General features: G+C 47.8%; 1 protein-coding gene across 1 annotated transcript in view; it reads right to left on the reverse strand.

Annotated features, from left to right (window-relative positions):
• Window positions 1-19,981, reverse strand: part of BLTP3B (bridge-like lipid transfer protein family member 3B) — a 207,656-nt gene extending 187,675 nt beyond the window's left edge. Inside the window, exon 1 of the mRNA XM_063928423.1 lies at window positions 19,175-19,981. Coding sequence (XP_063784493.1) covers window positions 19,175-19,218 — 44 coding nt within the window. The 5' untranslated portion in view covers window positions 19,219-19,981. The remainder of the gene's footprint in view (window positions 1-19,174) is intronic.
• Between the last annotated feature and the right edge of the window lie 1,524 nt (window positions 19,982-21,505).

Raw genomic sequence — 21,505 nt, forward strand, 5'->3', positions numbered from 1 at the left:
TGGTCCCTAAACGCAGTAGAAGAGATTCTAGATCCTTTCCTGTGGTTGGTACTGATCGAGCGAGTATAGGGAGAAACAGGGGTGTAGTATGAGTGGCCGGCGGCCGAGATCCCGGGGGCCAGCACACCGGCGCCTGGATCCTGACTGCCGACAGCTGGGCGAGCACTAATGAGTCCCTTGCGGGCTCGCTACGCTATTTATTCTCCCTCCAGGGGAGTCGTTGACCCCCAAGAGGGAGAATATGTGTCGGCATGCCGGCGGTCGGGATCCCGGCGCCGGTATGCTGGTGGCCGGGATCCCGGCCAGCGGTATACTGAAGACCACCCGAGAAACAGAAGCTACTTGAAATCACTAGGACCATGGTTATGTCTAGCTTAGGGGTGGGCAACATGCGGCCCGTGGGCCGGATGCGGCCCGCGGACCGATCCTGCCTGGCCCGCTGTGCCCCACCAGAGTGCAATGACAAGAGGCCCGACAGGCCGCTTGTCATTGCACTGCTCTCAGACGCGGCGCCGCTGAGGAAATCCCGGTCACGTCACAGGGTCAGCTGACCGGGATTTCCTCTATCATGCGCTGGGCGTCACGGGGGGCGGCGCTGGGCGGGCACTGCAGTGGGGACTCGGAGCAGAAGCGGCCAGTGGGGAGCACAAGCGGAGGCCAGTGGGGAGAAGAAACGGCGGCCAGCGGGGAGAAGAAGCGGCGGCCAGTGAGGATAAGCGGTGGCAGCAGCAGCGCGGATCATCAGACAGCGGGGATCGTCTGCCACTGACAAATAGGTAAACCCCCTGTCCTGGATAAAGCTAAAGCTGCCATATAAGTTCAGGGGAGGGGAGTTAAAAACGGTTATATGGGTTTAGGGGAGGGGGGAGGGTAAGGACTGCTATATAGGTTTAGGGGAGGGTGGGGAAAGGGGGGTAGGGACTGTCTGCCGTAATGTGTAAAAAGGGGATGCTGTCTGCCGTAATGTGTAAAAACGGGGGCGCTGTCTGCCGTAATGTGTAAAAAGGGGATGCTGTCTGCCGTAATGTGTAAAAACGGGGGCGCTGTCTGCCGTAATGTGTAAAAACGGGGGCGCTGTCTGCCGTAATGTGTAAAAACGGGGGCGCTGTCTGCCGTAATGTGTAAAAACGGGGGCACTGTCTGCCGTAATGTGTAAAAACGGGGGCACTGTCTGCCGTAATGTGTAAAAACGGGGGCACTGTCTGCCGTAATGTGTAAAAACGGGGGCGCTGTCTGCCTTAATGTGTAAAAACGGGGACGCTGTCTGCCGTAATTATAAAAATGGGGGTGCTGTCTGTCGTAATCTGTAAAAAGGGGACGCTATCTGTCGTAATGTGTAAAAAGGGGGACGCTGTCTGCCGTAATGTGTAAAAAGGGCACGCTGTCTGCCGTAATGTGTAAAAAGGGATCTCTTTTTGAGTATTTTGTGTGTGGCCCTCGAATATTCGCTGGAAGTGTTAAGCGGCCCCCCAGCTAAAATAATTGCCCACCCCTGGTCTAGCTGCTGTGTTTTGTATTAGCTTCAAATGGAGCTGGGGTTTTTTCCTGGTAGATTAAGGTGGAGGACATTGCAGTAGTCCAATTATAAGAGTACACGTGCGTATGAGTGTAGGAAGACCTGAGGGATTTAAATGCTCGCTTCTGGCTATGTTCCTCATATGAATGAGTGTAGATTTAATAATCACCGATGAGTGTCAGGCCACAATCACGAACAACACCAAGATTTCGCACATAACCTTAGGCATTCAGATTTGCAAAACTATGGTTAAGTCCAGTTGGTTGGCCCAGCCACTGTCTTGCTATTGGAATGTGAGCTTCTATTAAGACCCTCTATTTTATCAGATCACAGCACCCTGGCACTCATCCACTTCTGGAGCTTAACTAATTAGCCATTGGGGTGGATATTTAATTCTTAGCACACAAAGCAAATGAAAGGTACAAACACTGGTGTACCTATAATGGGTGCAGTGTGTGCGGTGCACACAGGCCACTGGGTCCAGGGGGGCCCACACCACACACTGCACCCATTTCTTCTATACTTACCTTTCCGGCGTCCATCGGTGACTGTGTGTGGACCCCCTCCTCTACCGTAGCCGTCACCGCTGCTGCTAGAGCACTGAACGCTAGAGACTATGGCACAGTGCCAGAGTCTACAGGACATGCGCAGGACTCTGGAAAAATGGCGCGGCGGCCATTTTTTTTTGAGTCCTGCGCATGCGCTGTAGACTCTGGCACTGTGCCAGAGTCTCAGCGCTGAGAGCGCTAACAGCAGCGGTGCCACCTACAGGAGAGGAGGGGGTCCATACACACACAGAGTCTGCACACAGGTCCCCTCCTCTCTGGAAACGCAGCTGGGTACAAGTGTGTATCATCTGCATAGCAGTGGAAAACCAGGCCATGACTTCTGATTATTTCACGCAGTGGTAACATGGATACTGCAACAAGCCTGGGACACAAGACAGGGACCTCTGGAATGTTGCATGATAGAGACATTGGCCCATTTCTATAACTCTTGAAGACACACTCAATGACCTGCCAGTGAGAAACTCTTCGAAATACTGTACAATATCAAATGCTGCAGAGGTCAAGTAGGATTAAAATAAAATATTTGCTTGGCCAAAGCTGTTTTAGCACCATGTTGTCTCTCACTGGAATGGATCATATATATCCTGGGCCGACAGGCTGTATTCCAGTTGGGCTGCAATAACGTTTAATAGCCTTGTCTAGAAATAGGTGGTCTGATAGCGATCTGTAGTTAGTCATTCAGTCTGGGCCTAAAGTATTTTTCAAACAGGTCTGACTGCTTCCTTTAATGATTCTGAAAATACCTGTCTGCAAAGCGCTCTGTATTACTTTGGCAAACGCTGGACCTTATACATCAGTGCACCTTAGAAGGTTTGTGGAAGCCAAGCCCAGGTCACATGCAGCGGCGGCACACAAGCTTAGGGTAACTTCAGCAATGTCTGCTACATCCAGGGAACCAAAGGTAGTCCAGAGGCCAGATAATCCACATTCACAAGTCTGGAACCCTGGCACATTTTTGAATGAAGGGAATCTAGCCCAAATGGAAGAGAAGATTGCAAACCCATTGCTCTTTGCAGTCTAATGCAACCGTCTCCCTGTAAGGCAGGCTGGTCTGCAAATCCTTTCCCTCGCACGGAAAAGCTGAGCTGGTCTGTGGTTTGCTGCCATAATCTCACTTGACAGGAACTCCGTCTTCTTGTGGGTAAATGTGGACTGGTATTCTTCAGTATGCGTTATTAGTTTTACCAATTGTACAGAAGATTCATCTTTAAATAGCACACACTTCCTATTTTATATTATATCTATTTACCGGGTTTCTTTAGCAAGAATATTCATTAACCACTTAATAACCAGTTGCGTTATCACCACTTCATGACCAAGCTATATCTGTGGACTCTGGAGAGGTAGAACGCAAAACACATTTTATTTTAATCTAGATCCTCTAGCTGATTGTAGAGTCACCAATGTACAGTAATGAGCTATTCTGGCCCAACAAAACAGATTTGTAAGCAACGGATAAAGACCAGCGCATTGGAATGAAAGCCATATGAGTCATAGAAGAGCCTGTGTCGGTGACTCCTGTGTCGTTGCCTCATACATTCTGTCACAGGCCCTGGACATCCAAGTAATATTCCTCGGGATACAAAGAGAATACAATACAGTAGGCACACTGCAGTGCTTGCGAGGATTCTTACAGGATATATGAGAGAAATCTTTACTTATTTATAAGTATTCTGCCAGGAAGAAACACACACAGAGAGTCACCTTACTTCTTCACAAGTAGGTTACTTTGTCCCTTTATAGAGACGTGTGTTACTGAAATAAGGAGACAGAATGAGGTCTTTCAGCAAGTATGTATTATCACTGGAATCAATACAAACGGACAACTTCTATACAGAGCCGGTGAAAGGTTTCTCTGCACCCTAAGCAAAACTTCAGCCTACCTTCCCTCCCCCATCCCACACACAAAAATCCACTTTCCAGCCTCAGGTGAAAGTGTGGAGGTGCAGTGCATCCGGAAAGTATTCACATCGCTTATGTACTTATGTCATACTTACCGACTTTGTATTTCTCCTCTCCGGGAGAAGCCCAGAGAGTAGACGCTGCAGGTTTCTTCGGGGGGCGGGGCCGGACTGTGACATCACTAAGCCCCGCATCGGTAAATGCCGCGATTTGCGGGTCCGCGGGAAGGGGGCGGGGCTAAAATGACGCGATTTGCATCATTTTAACACCTTCTCCACCCGACGGACCCGCGAATGCGGGAGGTTATCTCTCCATCCTGCACGCATCACTAGGGTGCGAGCAGGATGTGGGAGACCTGCCCACTCTTCCGGGGGTGCGGGGGGCTACCCCAAAAAATGGGAGCCTCCCGCAGCTTCTGGGAGAATAGGTAAGTATGACTTATGTACATGTGATTTTAGTTTTTTATTTTAATACATTTGCAAAAAGCTCAAAAACACTTTTTTCACGTTGTCAGTATGGGGTATTGTGTGTAGAATTTGGAGGGAAAAAACTCATTTATTCCATTTTGGAATGAGGCTGTGACATAACAAAATGTGGAAAAAGTGAAGCACTGTGAATACTTTCCTGATGCACTGTAGCATCTTAGAAGTACAACAGCAGCCACCTGCATTCAATTTACTAAGAGTTATTCTTAATTTTTGTTATAATAAGAATTTACTTACCGATAATTCTATTTCTCATAGTCCGTAGTGGATGCTGGGGACTCCGTAAGGACCATGGGGAATAGCGGCTCCGCAGGAGACTGGGCACATCTAAAGAAAGCTTTAGGACTATCTGGTGTGCACTGGCTCCTCCCCCTATGACCCTCCTCCAAGCCTCAGTTAGGATACTGTGCCCGGACGAGCGTACACAATAAAGGAAGGATTTTGAATCCCGGGTAAGACTCATACCAGCCACACCGTATAACCTGTGATCTGAACCCAGTTAACAGCATGATAACAGAGGAGCCTCTGAAAGATGGCTCACAACAATAATAACCCGATTTTTGTAACAATAACTATGTACAAGTATTGCAGACAATCCGCACTTGGGATGGGCGCCCAGCATCCACTACAGACTATGAGAAATAGAATTATCGGTAAGTAAATTCTTATTTTCTCTAACGTCCTAAGTGGATGCTGGGGACTCCGTAAGGACCATGGGGATTATACCAAAGCTCCCAAACGGGCGGGAGAGTGCGGATGACTCTGCAGCACCAAATGAGAGAACTCCAGGTCCTCCTCAGCCAGGATATCAATTTTGTAGAATTTTACAAACGTATTTGCTCCTGACCAAGTAGCTGCTCGGCAAAGTTGTAAAGCCGAGACCCCTCGGGCAGCCGCCCAAGATGAGCCCACCTTCCTTGTGGAGTGGGCATTTACAGATTTTTGGCTGTGGCAGGCCTGCCACAGAATGTGCAAGCTGAATTGTACTACAAATCCAACGAGCAATAGTCTGCTTAGAAGCAGGAGCACCCAGCTTGTTGGGTGCACACAGGATAAACAGCGAGTCAGATTTCCTGACTCCAGCCGTCCTGGAAACATATATTTTCAGGGCACTGACAACGTCTAGCAACTTGGAGGCCTCCAAGTCCCTAGTAGCCGCAGGCACCACCAATAGGTTGGTTCAGGTGAGACGCTGAAACCACCTTGGGGAGAAACTGAGAACGAGTCCTCAATTCCGCCCTGTCCGAATGGAAAATCAGATAAGGGCTTTTTCAGGATAAAGCCGCCAATTCTGACACGCGCCTGGCCCAGGCCAGGGCCAACAGCATGACCACTTTCCATGCGAGATATTTTAACTCCACAGATTTAAGTGGTTCAAACCAATGTGACTTTTGGAACCCAAAACTACATTGAGATCCCAAAGTGCCACTGGAGGCACAAAAGGAGGCTGTATATGCAGTACCCCTTTTACAAACGTCTGAACTTCAGGGACTGAAGCTAGTTCTTTTTGGAAGAAAATTGACAGGGCCGAAATTTGAACCTTAATGGACCCCAGTTTCAGGCCCATAGACACTCCTGTTTGCAGGAAATGTAGGAATCGACCCAGTTGAATTTCCTCCGTCGGGCCTTACTGGCCTCGCACCACGCAACATATTTTCGCCAATTGCGGTGATAATGTTTTTGCGGTTACATCCTTCCTGGCTTTGATCAGGATAGGGATGACTTCATCCGGAATGCCTTTTTTCCTTCAGGATCCGGCGTTCAACCGCCATGCCGTCAAACGCAGCCGCGGTAAGTCTTGGAACAGACAGGGTCCTTGCTGGAGCAGGTCCCTTCTTAGAGGTAGAGGCCACGGATCCTCCGTGAGCATCTCTTGAAGTTCCGGTTACCAAGTCCTTCTTGGCCAATCCGGAACCACGAATATAGTGCTTACTCCTCTCCATCTTATCAATCTCAGTACCTTGGGTATGAGAGGAAGAGGAGGGAACACATACCCTGACTGGTACACCCACGGTGTTACCAGAGCGTCTACAGCTTATTGCCTGAGGGTCCCTGGACCTGGCGCAATACCTGTCGAGTTTTTAATCATGTGGAAGACTTCTGGGTGAAGTCCCCACTCTCCCGGGTGGAGGTCGTGCTGAGGAAGTCTGCTTCCCAGTTGTCCACTCCCGGAATGAATACTGCTGACAGTGCTATCACATGATTTTCCGCCCAGCGAAGAATCCTTGCAGCTTCTGCCATTGCCCTCCTGCTTCTTGTGCCACCCTGTCTGTTTACGTGGGTGACTGCCGTGATGTTGTCCGACTGGATCAACACCGGCTGACCTTGAAGCAGAGGTCTTGCTAAGCTTAGAGCATTGTAAATGTCCCTTAGCTTCAGGATATTTATGTGAAGTGATGTCTCCAGGCTTGACCATAAGCCCTGGATATTCCTTCCCTGTGTGACTGCTCCCCAGCCTCGCAGGCTGGCATCCGTGGTCACCAGGACCCAGTCCTGAATGCCTAATCTACGGCCCTCTAGAAGATGAGCACTCTGCAACCACCACAGGAGGGACACCCTTGTCCTTGGTGACAGGGTTATCCGCTGATGCATCTGAAGATGCGATCCGGACCATTTGTCCAGCAGGTCCCACTGGAAAGTTCTTGCGTGGAATCTGCCGAATGGGATTGCTTCGTAGGAAGCCACCATTTTACCCAGAACCCTTGTGCATTGATGCACTGAGACTTGGCTCGGTTTTAGGAGGTTCCTGACTAGCTCGGATAACTCCCTGGCTTTCTCCTCCGGGAGAAACACCTTTTTCTGGACTGTGTCCAGGATCATCCCTAGGAACAGAAGACACGTCGTCGGAACCAGGTGCGATTTTGGAATATTGAGAATCCAATCGTGCTGCCGCAACACTACCTGAGATAGTGCTACACCGACCTCCAACTGTTCCCTGGATCTTACCCTTATCAGGGAATTGTCCAAGGAAGGGATAACTAAAATTCACTTCCTTCGAAGGAATATCATCATTTCGGCCATTACCTTGGTAAAGACCCGGGGTGCCGTGTACCATCCATACGGCAGAGTCTGAACTGATAGTGATAGTTCTGTACCATAAACCTGAGGTACCCTTGGTGAGAAGGGTAAATTTTGACATGAAGGTAAGCATCCTTGATGTCCCGAGACATCATGTAGTCCCCTTCTTCCAGGTTCGCAATCACTGCTCTGAGTGACTCAATCTTGAATTTGAACCTCTGTACGTAAGTGTTCAAAGATTTTAGATTTAGAATCGGTCTCACCGAGCCGTCCAGCTTCGGTACCACAACAGTGTGGAATAATACCCCGTTCCCTGTTGCAGGAGGGGTATCTTGATTATCACCTGCTGGGAATACAGCTTGTGAATGGCTTCCAAAACTGTCTCCCTGTCAGAAGGAGACATCGGTAAAGCCGACTTTAGGAAACGGCGAGGGGGAGACGTCTCGAATTCTAATTTGTACCCCTGAGATATCACCTGAAGGATCCAGGGGTCTACTTGCGAGTGAGCCCACTGCGCGCTAAAATTCATTGAGACGGGCCCCCCACCGTGCCTGATTCTGCTTGTAAAGCCCCAGCGTATACTGAGGGCTTGGCAGAGGCGGGAGAGGGTTTCTGTTCCTGGGAACTGGCTGATTTCTGCAGCCTTTTTCCTCTCCCTCTGTCACGGGGCAGAAATGAGGAACCTTTTGCCCGCTTGTCCACGAAAAGACTGCGCCTGATAATACGGCGTCTTCTCATGTTGAGAGGCGACCTGGGGTACAAACGTGGAATTCCCAGCTGTTGCCGTGGCCACCAGGTCTGAAAGACCGACCCCAAATAACTCCTCCCTTAATAAAGCAATACTTCCAAATGCCGTTTGGAATACGCATCACCTGACCACTGACGTGTCCATAACCCTCTACTGGTAGAAATGGACAACGCGCTTAGACTTGATGCCAGTCGGCAAATATTCCGCTGTGCATCACGCATATATAAAAATGCATCTTTTAAATGCTCTATAGGCAAAAATATACTGTCCCTATCTAGGGTATCAATATTTTCAGTCAGGGAATCCGACCACGCCAACCCAGCACTGCACATCCAGGCTGAGGCGATTGCTGGTCGCAGTATAACACCAGTATGTGTGTAAATACCTTTTAGGATACCCTCCTGCTTTCTATCAGCAGGATCCTTAAGGGCGGCCATCTCAGGCGAAGGTAGAGCCCTTACAAGCGTGTAAGCGCTTTATCCCCCCTAGGGGGTGTTTCCCAACGCACCCTAACCTCTGGCGGGAAAGGATATAATGCCAATAACATTTAGAAATTATCCGTTGTTATCGGGGGAAACCCACGCATCATCACACACCTCATTTAATTTCTCAGATTCAGGAAAACTACAGGTAGTTTTTCCTCACCGAACATAATACCCCTTTTTTGGTGGTACTCGTATTATCAGAAATGTGTAAAACATTTTTCATTGCCTCAATCATGTAACGTGTGGCCCTACTGGAAGTCACATTCGTCTCTTCACCGTCGACACTGGAGTCAGTATCCGTGTCGGCGTCTATATCTGCCATCTGAGGTAACGGGCGCTTTAGAGCCCCTGGCGGCCTATGAGACGTCTGGACAGGCACAAGCTGAGTAGCCGGCTGTCTCATGTCAACCACTGTCTTTTATACAGAGCTGACACTGTCACGTAATTCCTTCCAACAGTTCATCCACTCAGGTGTCGACCCCCTAGGGGGTGACATCACTATTACAGGCAATCTGCTCCGTCTCCACATCATTTTTCTCCTCATACATGTCGACACAAAAGTACCGACATACAGCACACACACAGGGAATGCTCTGATAGAGGACAGGACCCCACTAGCCCTTTGGGGAGACAGAGGGAGAGTTTGCCAGCACACACCAGAGCGCTATATATATATATACAGGGATAACCTTATATAAGTGTTTTCCCCTTATAGCTGCTGTATAGTTAATACTGCGCCTAATTAGTGCCCTCCTCTCTTTTTTTAACCCTTTCTGTAGTGTAGTGACTGCAGGGGAGAGACAGGGAGCTTCCCTCCAATGGAGCTGTGAGGGAAAATGGCGCCAGTGTGCTGAGGAGATAGGCTCCGCCCCTTTTTCACGGACTTTTCTCCTGCTTTTTTATGGATTCTGGCAGGGGTTAAATGCATCCATATAGCCCAGGAGCTATATGTGATGCATTTTTTTTGCCATCCAAGGTGTTTTTATTGCGTCTCAGGGCGCCCCCCCCCCAGCGCCCTGCACCCTCAGTGACCGAAGTGTTTAGTGTGCTGAGAGCAATGGCGCACAGCTGCAGTGCTGTGCGCTACCTTGTTGAAGACAGGACGTCTTCTGCCGCCGATTTTCCGGACCTCTTCTGCCTTCTGGCTCTGTAAGGGGGCCGGCGGCGCGGCTCTGGGACCCATCCAAGCTGGGCCTGTGATCGTCCCTCTGGAGCTAATGTCCAGTAGCCTAAGAAGCCCAATCCACTCTGCACGCAGGTGAGTTCGCTTCTTCTCCCCTTAGTCCCTCGATGCAGTGAGCCTGTTGCCAGCAGGTCTCACTGAAAATAAAAAACCTAATCTAAAACTTTCACTAAGAAGCTCAGGAGAGCCCCTAGTGTGCACCCTTCTCGTTCGGGCACAGAGATCTAACTGAGGCTTGGAGGAGGGTCATAGGGGGAGGAGCCAGTGCACACCAGATAGTCCTAAAGCTTTCTTTAGATGTGCCCAGTCTCCTGCGGAGCCGCTATTCCCCATGGTCCTTACGGAGTCCCCAGCATCCACTTAGGACGTTAGAGAAAAGCAGATCCAGATCCTGGCGCCCTAGGCAGCTGCCTAAAGCTGCATGAAGACAGAGCCACCGCTGCTTCTATAGTAGGTGGAAAAAATATCTTCTGAAAATATATTTAACAATTAGTGGTCAATTCAATTAGGGCCAATTTGCAGTTGCAATGGTGTATAAACACTGGCCATGGTACCAGAACTTTCCCCACTTACGGCCCGATCTCGTACTTGACTCGCTGATTTTTGTATACAGCCCTATGTAGCTGTGAATAAAAATCAGCAAGTCCAGCTGTAAAGTTAGTGCGGCATATAGCCATACCAGGGGCGCTTTAAGAGACAGCCTCCTCCGTTAGGGCCCCCTCCTCTGTGCAAGCTGTAATGAGAGTCTGAGCACTAGAGGGCTCAGACTCTACTGCGCATGTGCAGAGCTGCGATTTTCTGAGTGATTTCTTTACTGCGCCTGTGCAGAACTCAGTGAAAATGGGCGCTGCACCATTTTCACAGTGATTTAACAGCGCTGCTGACGTCGGCGCAGGACTCCGGAGGGGTGAGTATTGAAAAAAAAACAAAAAAAAAACGGGTGCGTAGTGGGCCTCCCTAGTCTCAGGGGCCCGTGTGCACCGCACACACTGCACCCATTATAAATACGCCAGTGAGCCATACTTACTTGCGGGGGCAAGAAAATTGCCCCTAATTGAACTGACCCCTTAAAAATGCAAATATAACTTCATTTTTTATTTTATTTCTTCATTTAGAAAAGACAAAGCTATTCTGCGACAGTCTCAGTGAATCTTAAATATTGGCAGCATGGTCGGTGTAATGGGTAATATTACTGCCCAGTGGCATAGCCATGGTGGGTTGCAGATGGAGAGACAGCTCCACCAGCTGAAAATCAGTGCCTATGCCACCCTGCAGAGCACTACACGTTTTTTACTGCAAGTTACTGCACCGACATTTATACCAGGGCTGGCCAAACCAGTCCTCGAGATCTACAGATGGGTCCACGGTTATCTTCACTAGTTTTCTGCGTCTAGTCACAACATGACTTATTAGCATAAACCCTTCATCTATTGTTCTCAACTGCAATACAATACAGAGAACAATACAGCAGGGGATTAAGTCCGACTGGCCAGTCTCAGTTAATCCTATTAAAGGTCAAGATAAATGTGGACCCATCTGTACCAACGGTTCACATTTTCCAGACCACCTAGCTAGAGCACAGGTGTAGTCATTACTAATTAAGATGCGCTGCATTCATTCCTAACTGACAATTCTACAGATCTCCAGGAGGCCTGGAAAACATGCACTGTTGGTAGATCTCGAGGACCGGTTTGGCCAGACCTGCTATATACAGAACTTTAAACAGACTACAGACAATATAGTATGCACAGGCGTTTGTATTATTGGTGCAATGTGTGCAGTGCATACGGGCCCCTGGGTCTGGGGGGGGGGCACACCGCACCCATATATTATACTTACCCCTCCATAGTCCCGCTATGTCCCTGCACTGTGGACAGAAATCACTCGGAAAATGGCCGCAGCGGCCATTTACGAGTGATTTGCACATGCGCACTGGAGATTTCCCAGGGAACAAGACACGGACATTATGCCGGAGTCAACTTGCTCCCGGATAGGAGGGAGCCCGCTACGGAGGCTGCACACGGGTCCCCACCTCTCTTAAAGTGCCCCTGACAGTATGAGTGCATGATCCCATATATAACCAGGTACAACACTTTACCTGATAAACAGAAGAATTTCCTGATGATTATTAATATCAGAATGGGTAATAAGCTATTACGTCACTACTCTCAAATCACAATAAAATGTTACAACCAATTATGGTAATTGGTTGTAAATTGGCATTCCAATGTTTTATTCAAATGAGATTTTACAATGACACATAAAACACTTGCCACATGATGCACGTGCAAATATAATGATTCATGCTTGTGGCATCTGAGGGAGTAAATAACTATGCCATTTAAATGAGGATAGAACATACCGACATAATATATGCAAGTGTATCACACAATAGACACTGTTGTTACTGTATATATCCCCCAATCAGCGATAGGGCAGCAAACTGTATGGGACGCTACACTGTGACCTTACACCCAAAAGCCTCGGACACTTTTTTTTAAAATTCGGACATAGGGCCTAATTCAGACCTGATCGCAGCAGCAAATTTGTTCTCTAATGGGCAAATCCATGTGCACTGCAGGTGGGGCAGATATAACATGTGCAGAGAGAGTTAGATTTGGGTGGGGTGTGTTCAAACTGAAATCTAAATTGCAGTGTAAAAACAAAGCAGCCAGTATTTACCCTGCACATAAACAATATAACCCACCCAAATGTAACTTGATCTCCAGCATTTTTTGCATGCACAGTAGGAAAATCACTGGGAAAATGTCCACCGCACCATTTCCCCAGAGACCTGTGCATGGGTCTACTAGTGACCCTAGAGCTCAGAGTCTACTGAGCTGCCGCTAGAGAGGATGGGGCCCAAACGGAGACTGCACATCGGCCCCCTGCTCTCTTAATGCGCCCCTGTAATAACAAGTCTCCGGAGTATCCTGTGCCACCCCCACCCCCTATGTGCTTGATGGCATGATGTTGTGTGATGGGGCCAGCAGCAAGGAGTGCAGCACTCCTGAGGACGCTACAAGTGTTTACATAGCCAACAGGGAGCCTGCCCCGGGCTGCAATGCTGTAGCAATGCTGACTGCCGGGTACCGTTCCAGGTACCCTACATGCAGCAGCAAGGGCCGTGAAGCAGCAACAGTGTCACCCACAAAGCTCGGTGCCCTGTGCCATATTATTCAGGTAAGTTGTGGCATTTAAATAATCATCAACTTGTAATAAAGCTAACATGCCAAGATAACAGTCCCCCACCCCCCCAAAACACACACTATTACACCACAAGCCTGATAAGGAAGAGTGAACATAGATACAGCTGAAATCAAGATTCATGAGACCAGGTAATTTTTTCCAGTCTTCCTCTGTCTAGTTTTAGTGAGCCTGTGCCTCATTCACTGTTCTTAGTGTGCAGTATTGGAACCATATGTGGTCTGCTGTTGCTGCTGTAGCCAATCCGCTTACAGCTTCATCGATGCTCTTACCACTATTGTAATGCATGTTTATTTGATATGCACTAACATTTCTGCTAGCTTGACCATTCTCCTCTGGCCTCTCTCATTATCAAGGTGTTTTGCACCCACAGAACTGCCACTTTTTTTTTTTTCCCATTTACACATCATTTTCTTTAACACTGACACAATCAATCCAGACTCAAAGCCACTTAGACCACATTTCTTCCCCATTTCTGGTGTATGGCCTTAAAAATAACTGAACCTCTTGACCATGTCTGTACTCTTTCACGCACTGAGCTGCCGCCTTATGATTGGTCATTCAAATATGTAATCAGGCAAACAGATGTAGATAGATAGATAGATAGATAGATAGATAGATAGATAGATAGATAGATAGATAGATAGATAGATAGATAGATAGATAGATAGGTTAAGTCAGACTGACAACATGAACCCTAGTTTGAGTGATTGTTTAGTTACAGTGTAACTTTATGCACTTTCTGTCAGGCATAGCAATCAATGACCCCTAAAGTACAGTCAGAATTCCATTCACTTCTAAGCTTAGCTTAAGTGGGGTTATTTACATTCATAGATTAAATACAGTGCAACAAACACTTGTGCAGCTTACTAAAAAAATCTAATTAGACAGCTTTCTATGAGTTACTAGACTATACAAACTAGGTCCTATGTTACTGCAGTTAAAACAAAGCCTCAGATTTTATTTTTTTGATACATAAGATGACAACCACCATCGTGGAAGGTTGTTACTGTTATTTATCAAGCCAGTCTGTTAATGAAATTATTTGCCAACCTGAAACATTTACTGCTGTGGGGTATGAGTGGTGGCCTATGATGCAGAACACATGTATTCATATACATCTTGCCCGCCCCTATCTGTACATTTGGTTAAATACTAGTCATCATCGGTATGCAGTGAGCATACCGCTCATTGGGATCCCGGCAGTCACAATACCGCCGCTGGTATACCGACAAGGTAGGGGATTCTCCCTCTATGGGTGTCCACGACACCCATAAACGTAGAATAGAACCTGTGGCGAGCGCAGCCAGCCCACAAGGGGCTTCATTGCACTCGACCCCCCCTGCCGGCATTCTACCGCTCGGGATGCTGATGTCGATATACTGACAATCAGCATTCCGTGCGTCTGGAAATCATACTGAACCCTCATCATTATATATATATATATATATATATATATATATATATATATATATTTTCATAGAATCACTCGGCACTCCACTCAGCATATACTTGCAACTGGCCTGGTGCCAGTGCTGCCTATTATATGAAAAATAATAATAATATAATATAATATTATATATATATATATATATATATATATATATATATATATATATATATATATATATATATATATATATATATATATATTCCTCAGCTCTCAAGGTGAAGTTGCCAAATCTTACACAGTTATGTAGTATTAAAAAAGAAGCTGTTAGACCACATAGCGACAATGCAACAAAGCGTTGGCTGTTTAGCTATACATATGATTAAACTATAAAGGCTGTGTTGTACATAGCACATTTTTTTTTTTTTTAAATATACTTCTAGCGACTATGGAGAAGAAGAAAGAAAAATAAACTATCCGAATTTTTGTCTGTCTGTTTGTTCGTTCGTTCCGGCAACACGCAAAAAGATGCTACTGGATGAATTAGGATCACCTTTTCACTATTGTATAGCTGAATGACAGAAAGAAACTGAGGTATGTAGGATCTTGATGTGACATCAGAGAGAGGAGCAATAAAGGAAAAAAAAAACAGACACTTGACACTCGGCGCACTGACAGTTGGTGCTCCGATAATGCTTCTACGGAATTTGACTCCGCCCAAGTTATGCAACAGAACCTGACTTATATGGGTCTGGGACTCCAGGACGACAACAAAAAGGTCGACACACCTTATGTCGACGCCAATTGGTCGACATACCTTAGGTCGACATGGACAAAACGTCGACAGGAACAAGGTCGACATGGAAAAAGGTTGACATGAGTTTTTTATGTTTTTTTGGGTTCGTTTTCTTCGTAGAGTAACCGGGAACCCCAATTAGTGCACCACGTCCGCTCGCCATGCTTCGGGCATGGTGCCTTCGCTCCGCTCCGCTTTGCTCGGCACATATTACCGTTCCAATCGTAGTCCACGTGGATCGTTAAGTATGAAAAGGTTCCATAAAAGAAAAAAAATTGTGAAAAACTCATGTTGACCTTGTCCCTGTCGACCTTTTGTCCATGTCGATCTAAGGTGTGTCGACCTTTTTGTTGTCGACCTGCAGTCCGGATACCGACTTATACACCCCTTTCAAATCGCACAAATAACCCGGTATCGACCTGACATATTGCCGAATCGACACGGGTCAGTGTGCGGTGTGAAAGCGCCAAGTCCAAATTCCCGGGTCGCCTGACCCGATAATTCAACCTGGGTTATAAGCAGTGTTATTCCCGGGTTGAATACCGGGTCAGTGGCTGCATAAACGGATTCCCAGGTCGAGGCGACCCGGTACCCGTTTACAAGATAGGGAGAGGCGGCGCGGAGATGAGCTCATCTCCCAGCGCCGCCTCCGCCCCCGCTGCAGCACCGCCCCTGCCGCTATGGCAACAGACCCGGCATATTGCCGGGTCGGACATCCAGCCAAAAGGGGTAGGAGAGTCTCAAATGCCGGATCCCACCCGGGAAGGACCCGTTTCTAATTCCCGGGTGGGATCCGGCATTGGAGATGTGAAAGGGGTATTAAGGGGGGTACTCACGGGAGAGATGTGTGCTGAGCGATCTTAACACAGACCGCTCAGCACACATCTCTCACCCCGCTTAGCACAGCGCGATGTGCTGAGCGAGGGGGAAAGCCGACGGTGGGGCCGCTCACTTCACACAACGGTGAAGTGAGCGACCCGCTAGATTGAGCCTGCATGCAGCTCAATCTAGCATCGGCGATAGCGATGCGCGGGGCCGCGCATCGCTATCGCTAGAGGCCATACACACGGCAGATCCGTGCTTAAAATCTAAGCAATCTAGCAAGATTGCTTAGATTTTAAGCACGGATCTCTCCGTGTGTACCCCCCTTTATAGTGACTGCTCTGCAGAGGAACCTAATTGAGGCAGAGATTACAACGGGATGTGGCACAGGGAGACTGTGTTTATACCAAGCACCTGCAGTTTCCTGTAAGCATCTACTTCGCTATGACGAACAACAAGTCACAGGGGCAACTGCTCAGGGCTGCTGGCATTTTTGTGTACAATATAAAATATACATCACAATTTTAGATGGCACTACTGTCTTTTGTAAAATTATTTCCGCTGAGCAATAACAGACATCCACGTGAGTGAAGCCACGGGCAAATGCTAATATCCCATACTAGGTGCAAATAATAAGCTTACAAATAAACATAGATACACATGTACATCCAAATCTACATGCCCCTGAAAGTCTGGTAAGCACCTTCAAAAAAAGACATTCAACTTAACAACAACAAAAAACATTCGGCTTATTTTGACTACATGGGTATATGGAAAACCCCAGAAAATGCCAAACGTTTGCAAAAGTTCTAAAAAAAACCTACTCAGATTAATTATTATCAGCATCCAGAAATCATCATCTCGCAGAGCTCACATTCTCAGACAGTGTGTGATAACTGATGTACCAGGGCATGCCAACAGCTGTATAAGGTCATTGGCACTAGGTCTGAATTGGCGGTGTCTTGTGATGAGGACACCAGGCCAACTACAGCCGCCTAGCCCATTTTGTTCTACAGGGGGAACTTAAAACACATTATTTTTCACTGTGTTGAGGGAGGCACAGTAAAACAATACACCAGGGGTTAATATGGAGGATTCCTGACACTTCCCCGCCTCCTCCCAATAACGTGCTTGGCTTACAGTAGTAAATTCCCCAGAAAAAGGTGGTGGCAGTGGTGGTGGGGGGATGACACATTCACATCCACTGCTTCCACCAGTAACAAGGAAGGTTGCAGGAGACCTTTGGAGTCCCCAACCTCACAATCACTACCAGTCACAGATGTCACCATTGGACCCTCAACTCCACAGCATGACATAATGTTTACAAAACCTGCTTTGGTTTCCAGCGTCAGCGTCACCCACCCCTATGCCAAAGTACAGCTGAGCAAGATGCAATATTTCCATACTTCCATGGAGATGTCACTGCTGGTTAACCCTGAAGTGACCAGACTGACAGTCTAATCCCCCCCCCCCCATCTCTCCTAGGTGCTGATCTCATCTAGCCCTCCCACATTCCTTTTAATGCTGTGTTGCCCAAATAAATTATTTATAGCAAGTCTCTTCACCCCCCTATTTCTGTGCACTAGACAGCAGCAGAGAAGAAAAACAACAAACTAGGTATATAAACCTACAAGTGCACATAATGCTGACAGTGGCTGGGGATGTTGCAGCCACAGAAATGACACAGGAGACACAGTGCTGGGTGTATGTGGATAGTATGTTGCAGCCACAACGCTGGGTGTATGTGGATAGTATGTTGAAGCCACAACGCTGGGTGTATGTGGATAGTATGTTACAGACACAGCGCTGGGTGTATGTGGATAGTATGTTGCAGCCACTGAGCTGGGTGTATGTGGATAGTATGTTGCAGCCACAGCGCTGGGTGTATGTGGATAGTATGTTGCAGCCACAGCGCTGGGTGTATGTGGATAGTATGTTGCAGCCACAGTGCTGGGTGTATGTGGATAGTATGTTGCAGCCACAGCGCTGGGTGTATGTGGATAGTATGTTGTAGACACAACGCTGGGTGTATGTGGATAGTATGTTGCAGCCACAGCGCTGGGTGTATGTGGATAGTATGTTGCAGCCACTGAGCTGGGTGTATGTGGATAGTATGTTGTAGACACAGCGCTGGGTGTATGTGGATAGTATGTTGTAGACACAACGCTGGGTGTATGTGGATAGTATGTTGCAGCCACAGCGCTGGGTGTATGTGGATAGTATGTTGCAGCCACTGAGCTGGGTGTATGTGGATAGTATGTTGCAGACACAGCGCTGGGTGTATGTGGATAGTATGTTGTAGACACAGTGCTGGGTGTATGTGGATAGTATGTTGCAGTCGCTGAGCTGGGTGTATGTGGATAGTATGTTGTAGACACAGCACTGGGTGTATGTGGATAGTATGTTGCAGCCACTGAGCTGGGTGTACGTGGATAGTATGTTGTAGACACAGCGCTGGGTGTATGTGGATAGTATGTTGTAGACACAGCACTGGGTGTATGTGGATAGTATGTTGCAGCCACTGAGCTGGGTGTACGTGGATAGTATGTTGTAGACACAGCGCTGGGTGTATGTGGATAGTATGTTGTAGACACAGCACTGGGTGTATGTGGATAGTATGTTGCAGCCACTGAGCTGGGTGTATGTGGATAGTATGTTGCAGCCACTGAGCTGGGTGTACGTGGATAGTATGTAACAGACACAGCGCTGGGTGTATGTGGATAGTATGTTGCAGCCACTGAGCTGGGTGTATGTGGATAGTATGTTGTAGACACAGCGCTGGGTGTATGTGGATAGTATGTTGTAGACACAGCACTGGGTGTATGTGGATAGTATGTTGCAGCCACTGAGCTGGGTGTACGTGGATAGTATGTTGCAGCCACTGAGCTGGGTGTACGTGGATAGTATGTAACAGACACAGCGCTGGGTGTATGTGGATAGTATGTTGCAGCCACAGTGCTGGGTGTATGTGGATTCTATATTGCAGATACAGGACTCACACAGGAGACACAGTGCTGGATGTATGACAGGAATCACATAGGAGACACACTGACCTGGAGAGATGTTTCAGGATCTGCTTCTTGATGATCCCAGCCATGGTGAGTGAGCTGGTGGCGGAGGGAATCCTCCTCTATACACACAGTGCTGGTTGCGGTGCCCCCATTGCTGCTGCTGGTCAGAGAGAGGGGCTCAGGCGGGGAGCCGCACACATCACACCGCTTCCATCTTATTATTATCACCTAGAGACAGCAGCAGCGGGGGGCGGTGCAGAGTGACTCATGCCGGGGAGTGGCAGAGGAGGAGGAGGAGAGGCAGCAGCAGTAACCCCATCATCTCCTAGTCCCTGCTGCCGCTGCTGTTGCTGGAGGGTGGGAGGGGGTGACTGTGCTACAATGCCGGCTGGGGGGATTGCATCACACACATGACGGAGATGTAATCACTGGGCGACCTCTGACTAGAGAGAGAGGATGCTCTGTAATTGGAGGGGAAGGCTAGACCTCTTTCTAGAAGGGTGGGGGTATTTCAGTCTGCACGTCTTGTCCTCCTTCCTGGTGAACGTTAGAGGGGGACAACTGGAGCAGAGCAGCCTGATGACACTGAGAGGAGTCTGTACAGGATAAGTATTTTATATCTGAATTCTATATCCCTGCCTTCTGCTATGGCGCTTCTCTCTATTCTATTCTCTTTCCTGTATGTCTTTCTTCTCTCCCTACTTCTTTTCACCCTGTGCTGCTGGTTTTCCTCGAAGACCACCTTGTGCACCCCCTCCCTCCTCCTCAGGGTTATGTGCTTAGTGGAGTGGAGTGAATAAGTTCAGCACCAGCGTCCACTAGTGTAGTAAGGAAACTAATGCATTGCCTGTCCTTCCCTGTACACTCTCCTTATAGTTAGGGAACAAGAAGTTAGCTTCAGCCTCGTGCTCCCCCACCTGTACAGTCCAGCATTTCTTTCTTCCCTCAAATCACTGCTCTCACAGCTATAACACATTGTCTCCTCCTTAATTACTGAGGACATGCAGTTCTACATACCCCATTGTGGACTTTGCTTTTATCCCCCCTCCCCCGGCAGTTTGGTGTTCTCTTACTTTCATTATCCTCCTACCAGCTCCCACCAGAGGCAGAGAACTATATACAATGGATGGGGGAATAATAGGGATATAACATACTGTATGGGGTATAAAATTTACAATAATGCAGATCAGTGATTACATTGATGTGAATGTGTAAACTGTAACATAAGTAGGAGGGTTGTAATAAAATATGCAGTAACATGTTACATGGCTGGGGGCGTGTATATTTTATATGTGACATGTTATACAATTGTGATAGAATGTGGGGTGTGGTATGGTAGGTAGATGGTAACTAGGTCGACAGTGTCTAGGTCGACCACTATTGGTCGACAGTAACTAGGCAGACAGGGTCGACAGGTCAAAAGGTCGACATGAGTTTTTTATGGGGAGGTTTGTGTCGTTTTCTTCGTACAGTGACCGGGTACCCCAATTAGTGCACCGTGTCCCCTCGCATCATCAGATAATTACCGTTCCAATCGTAGTCCACGTGGATCGTTAAGTATGAAAAGGTTCAAAAAGGGGGAAAAATTGAGAAAAACTCATGTCGACCTTTTGACCTGTTGACCTAGAACATGTCGACATAGTTACTGTAGACCAATAGTGGTCGAACTAGATAGTGTCGACCTAGTTACTATCGACCTAGAGACCGGATCCCTGGAATGTGCAGTATAATTGAGCTGAGGGATTACATTGCTGGGTGTATTACAATGTATGAGGTGACTATAGTGATATGGTATAGGGTTTAATACATGTTGTGGTTTCATCGCCAGGTGTAATAGGGAGATAGTACAGTATAATACAGGTCAGTGTTTTCATTGCTGTGTGTGCAGATGTGACTGTATGAGGTGTAATAGCATATAACGCATAACTCCTTACTGTCCTGATTTCTGTGGGACAGTCACTTTTTTGGGGGTCTGTCCCACTGTCCCTCCCGCAGGCAGCAGTTTCCCACAGTGGGAGGGGGGGGGGGGGCAATTGGGAGACCCCCTGTCACTTGCTGCTCTGCTTAGTGCAAAGCAGAGCAGAGGTGAATAGACGCTATGCGCACAGCGTTTATTTCTGGGAGCCAGAGGGACTGGGTGCGTTGCCAGCAACTCATAAAGTGTTGGCCGTGCCCCCAATGTGACTAAAAAGGGAGGTGTGGCCCACGATCATGGCATTGCCATGAAGCCATGCCCCCTTCCAACAGACCACCCCCCCTTTTCAGTGATGTGCATCTTCGCCCAGCGGGTTGTCCATACTTACAAGACACAGATGTTAGGAGGCATGTATAACGCAGAATAATTCAGTTCAGGGATTATAGTGATTGCAGTGC

Source organism: Pseudophryne corroboree, chromosome 6 (assembly GCF_028390025.1).
Source record: "Pseudophryne corroboree isolate aPseCor3 chromosome 6, aPseCor3.hap2, whole genome shotgun sequence".
NCBI lineage: Eukaryota > Metazoa > Chordata > Amphibia > Anura > Myobatrachidae > Pseudophryne > Pseudophryne corroboree.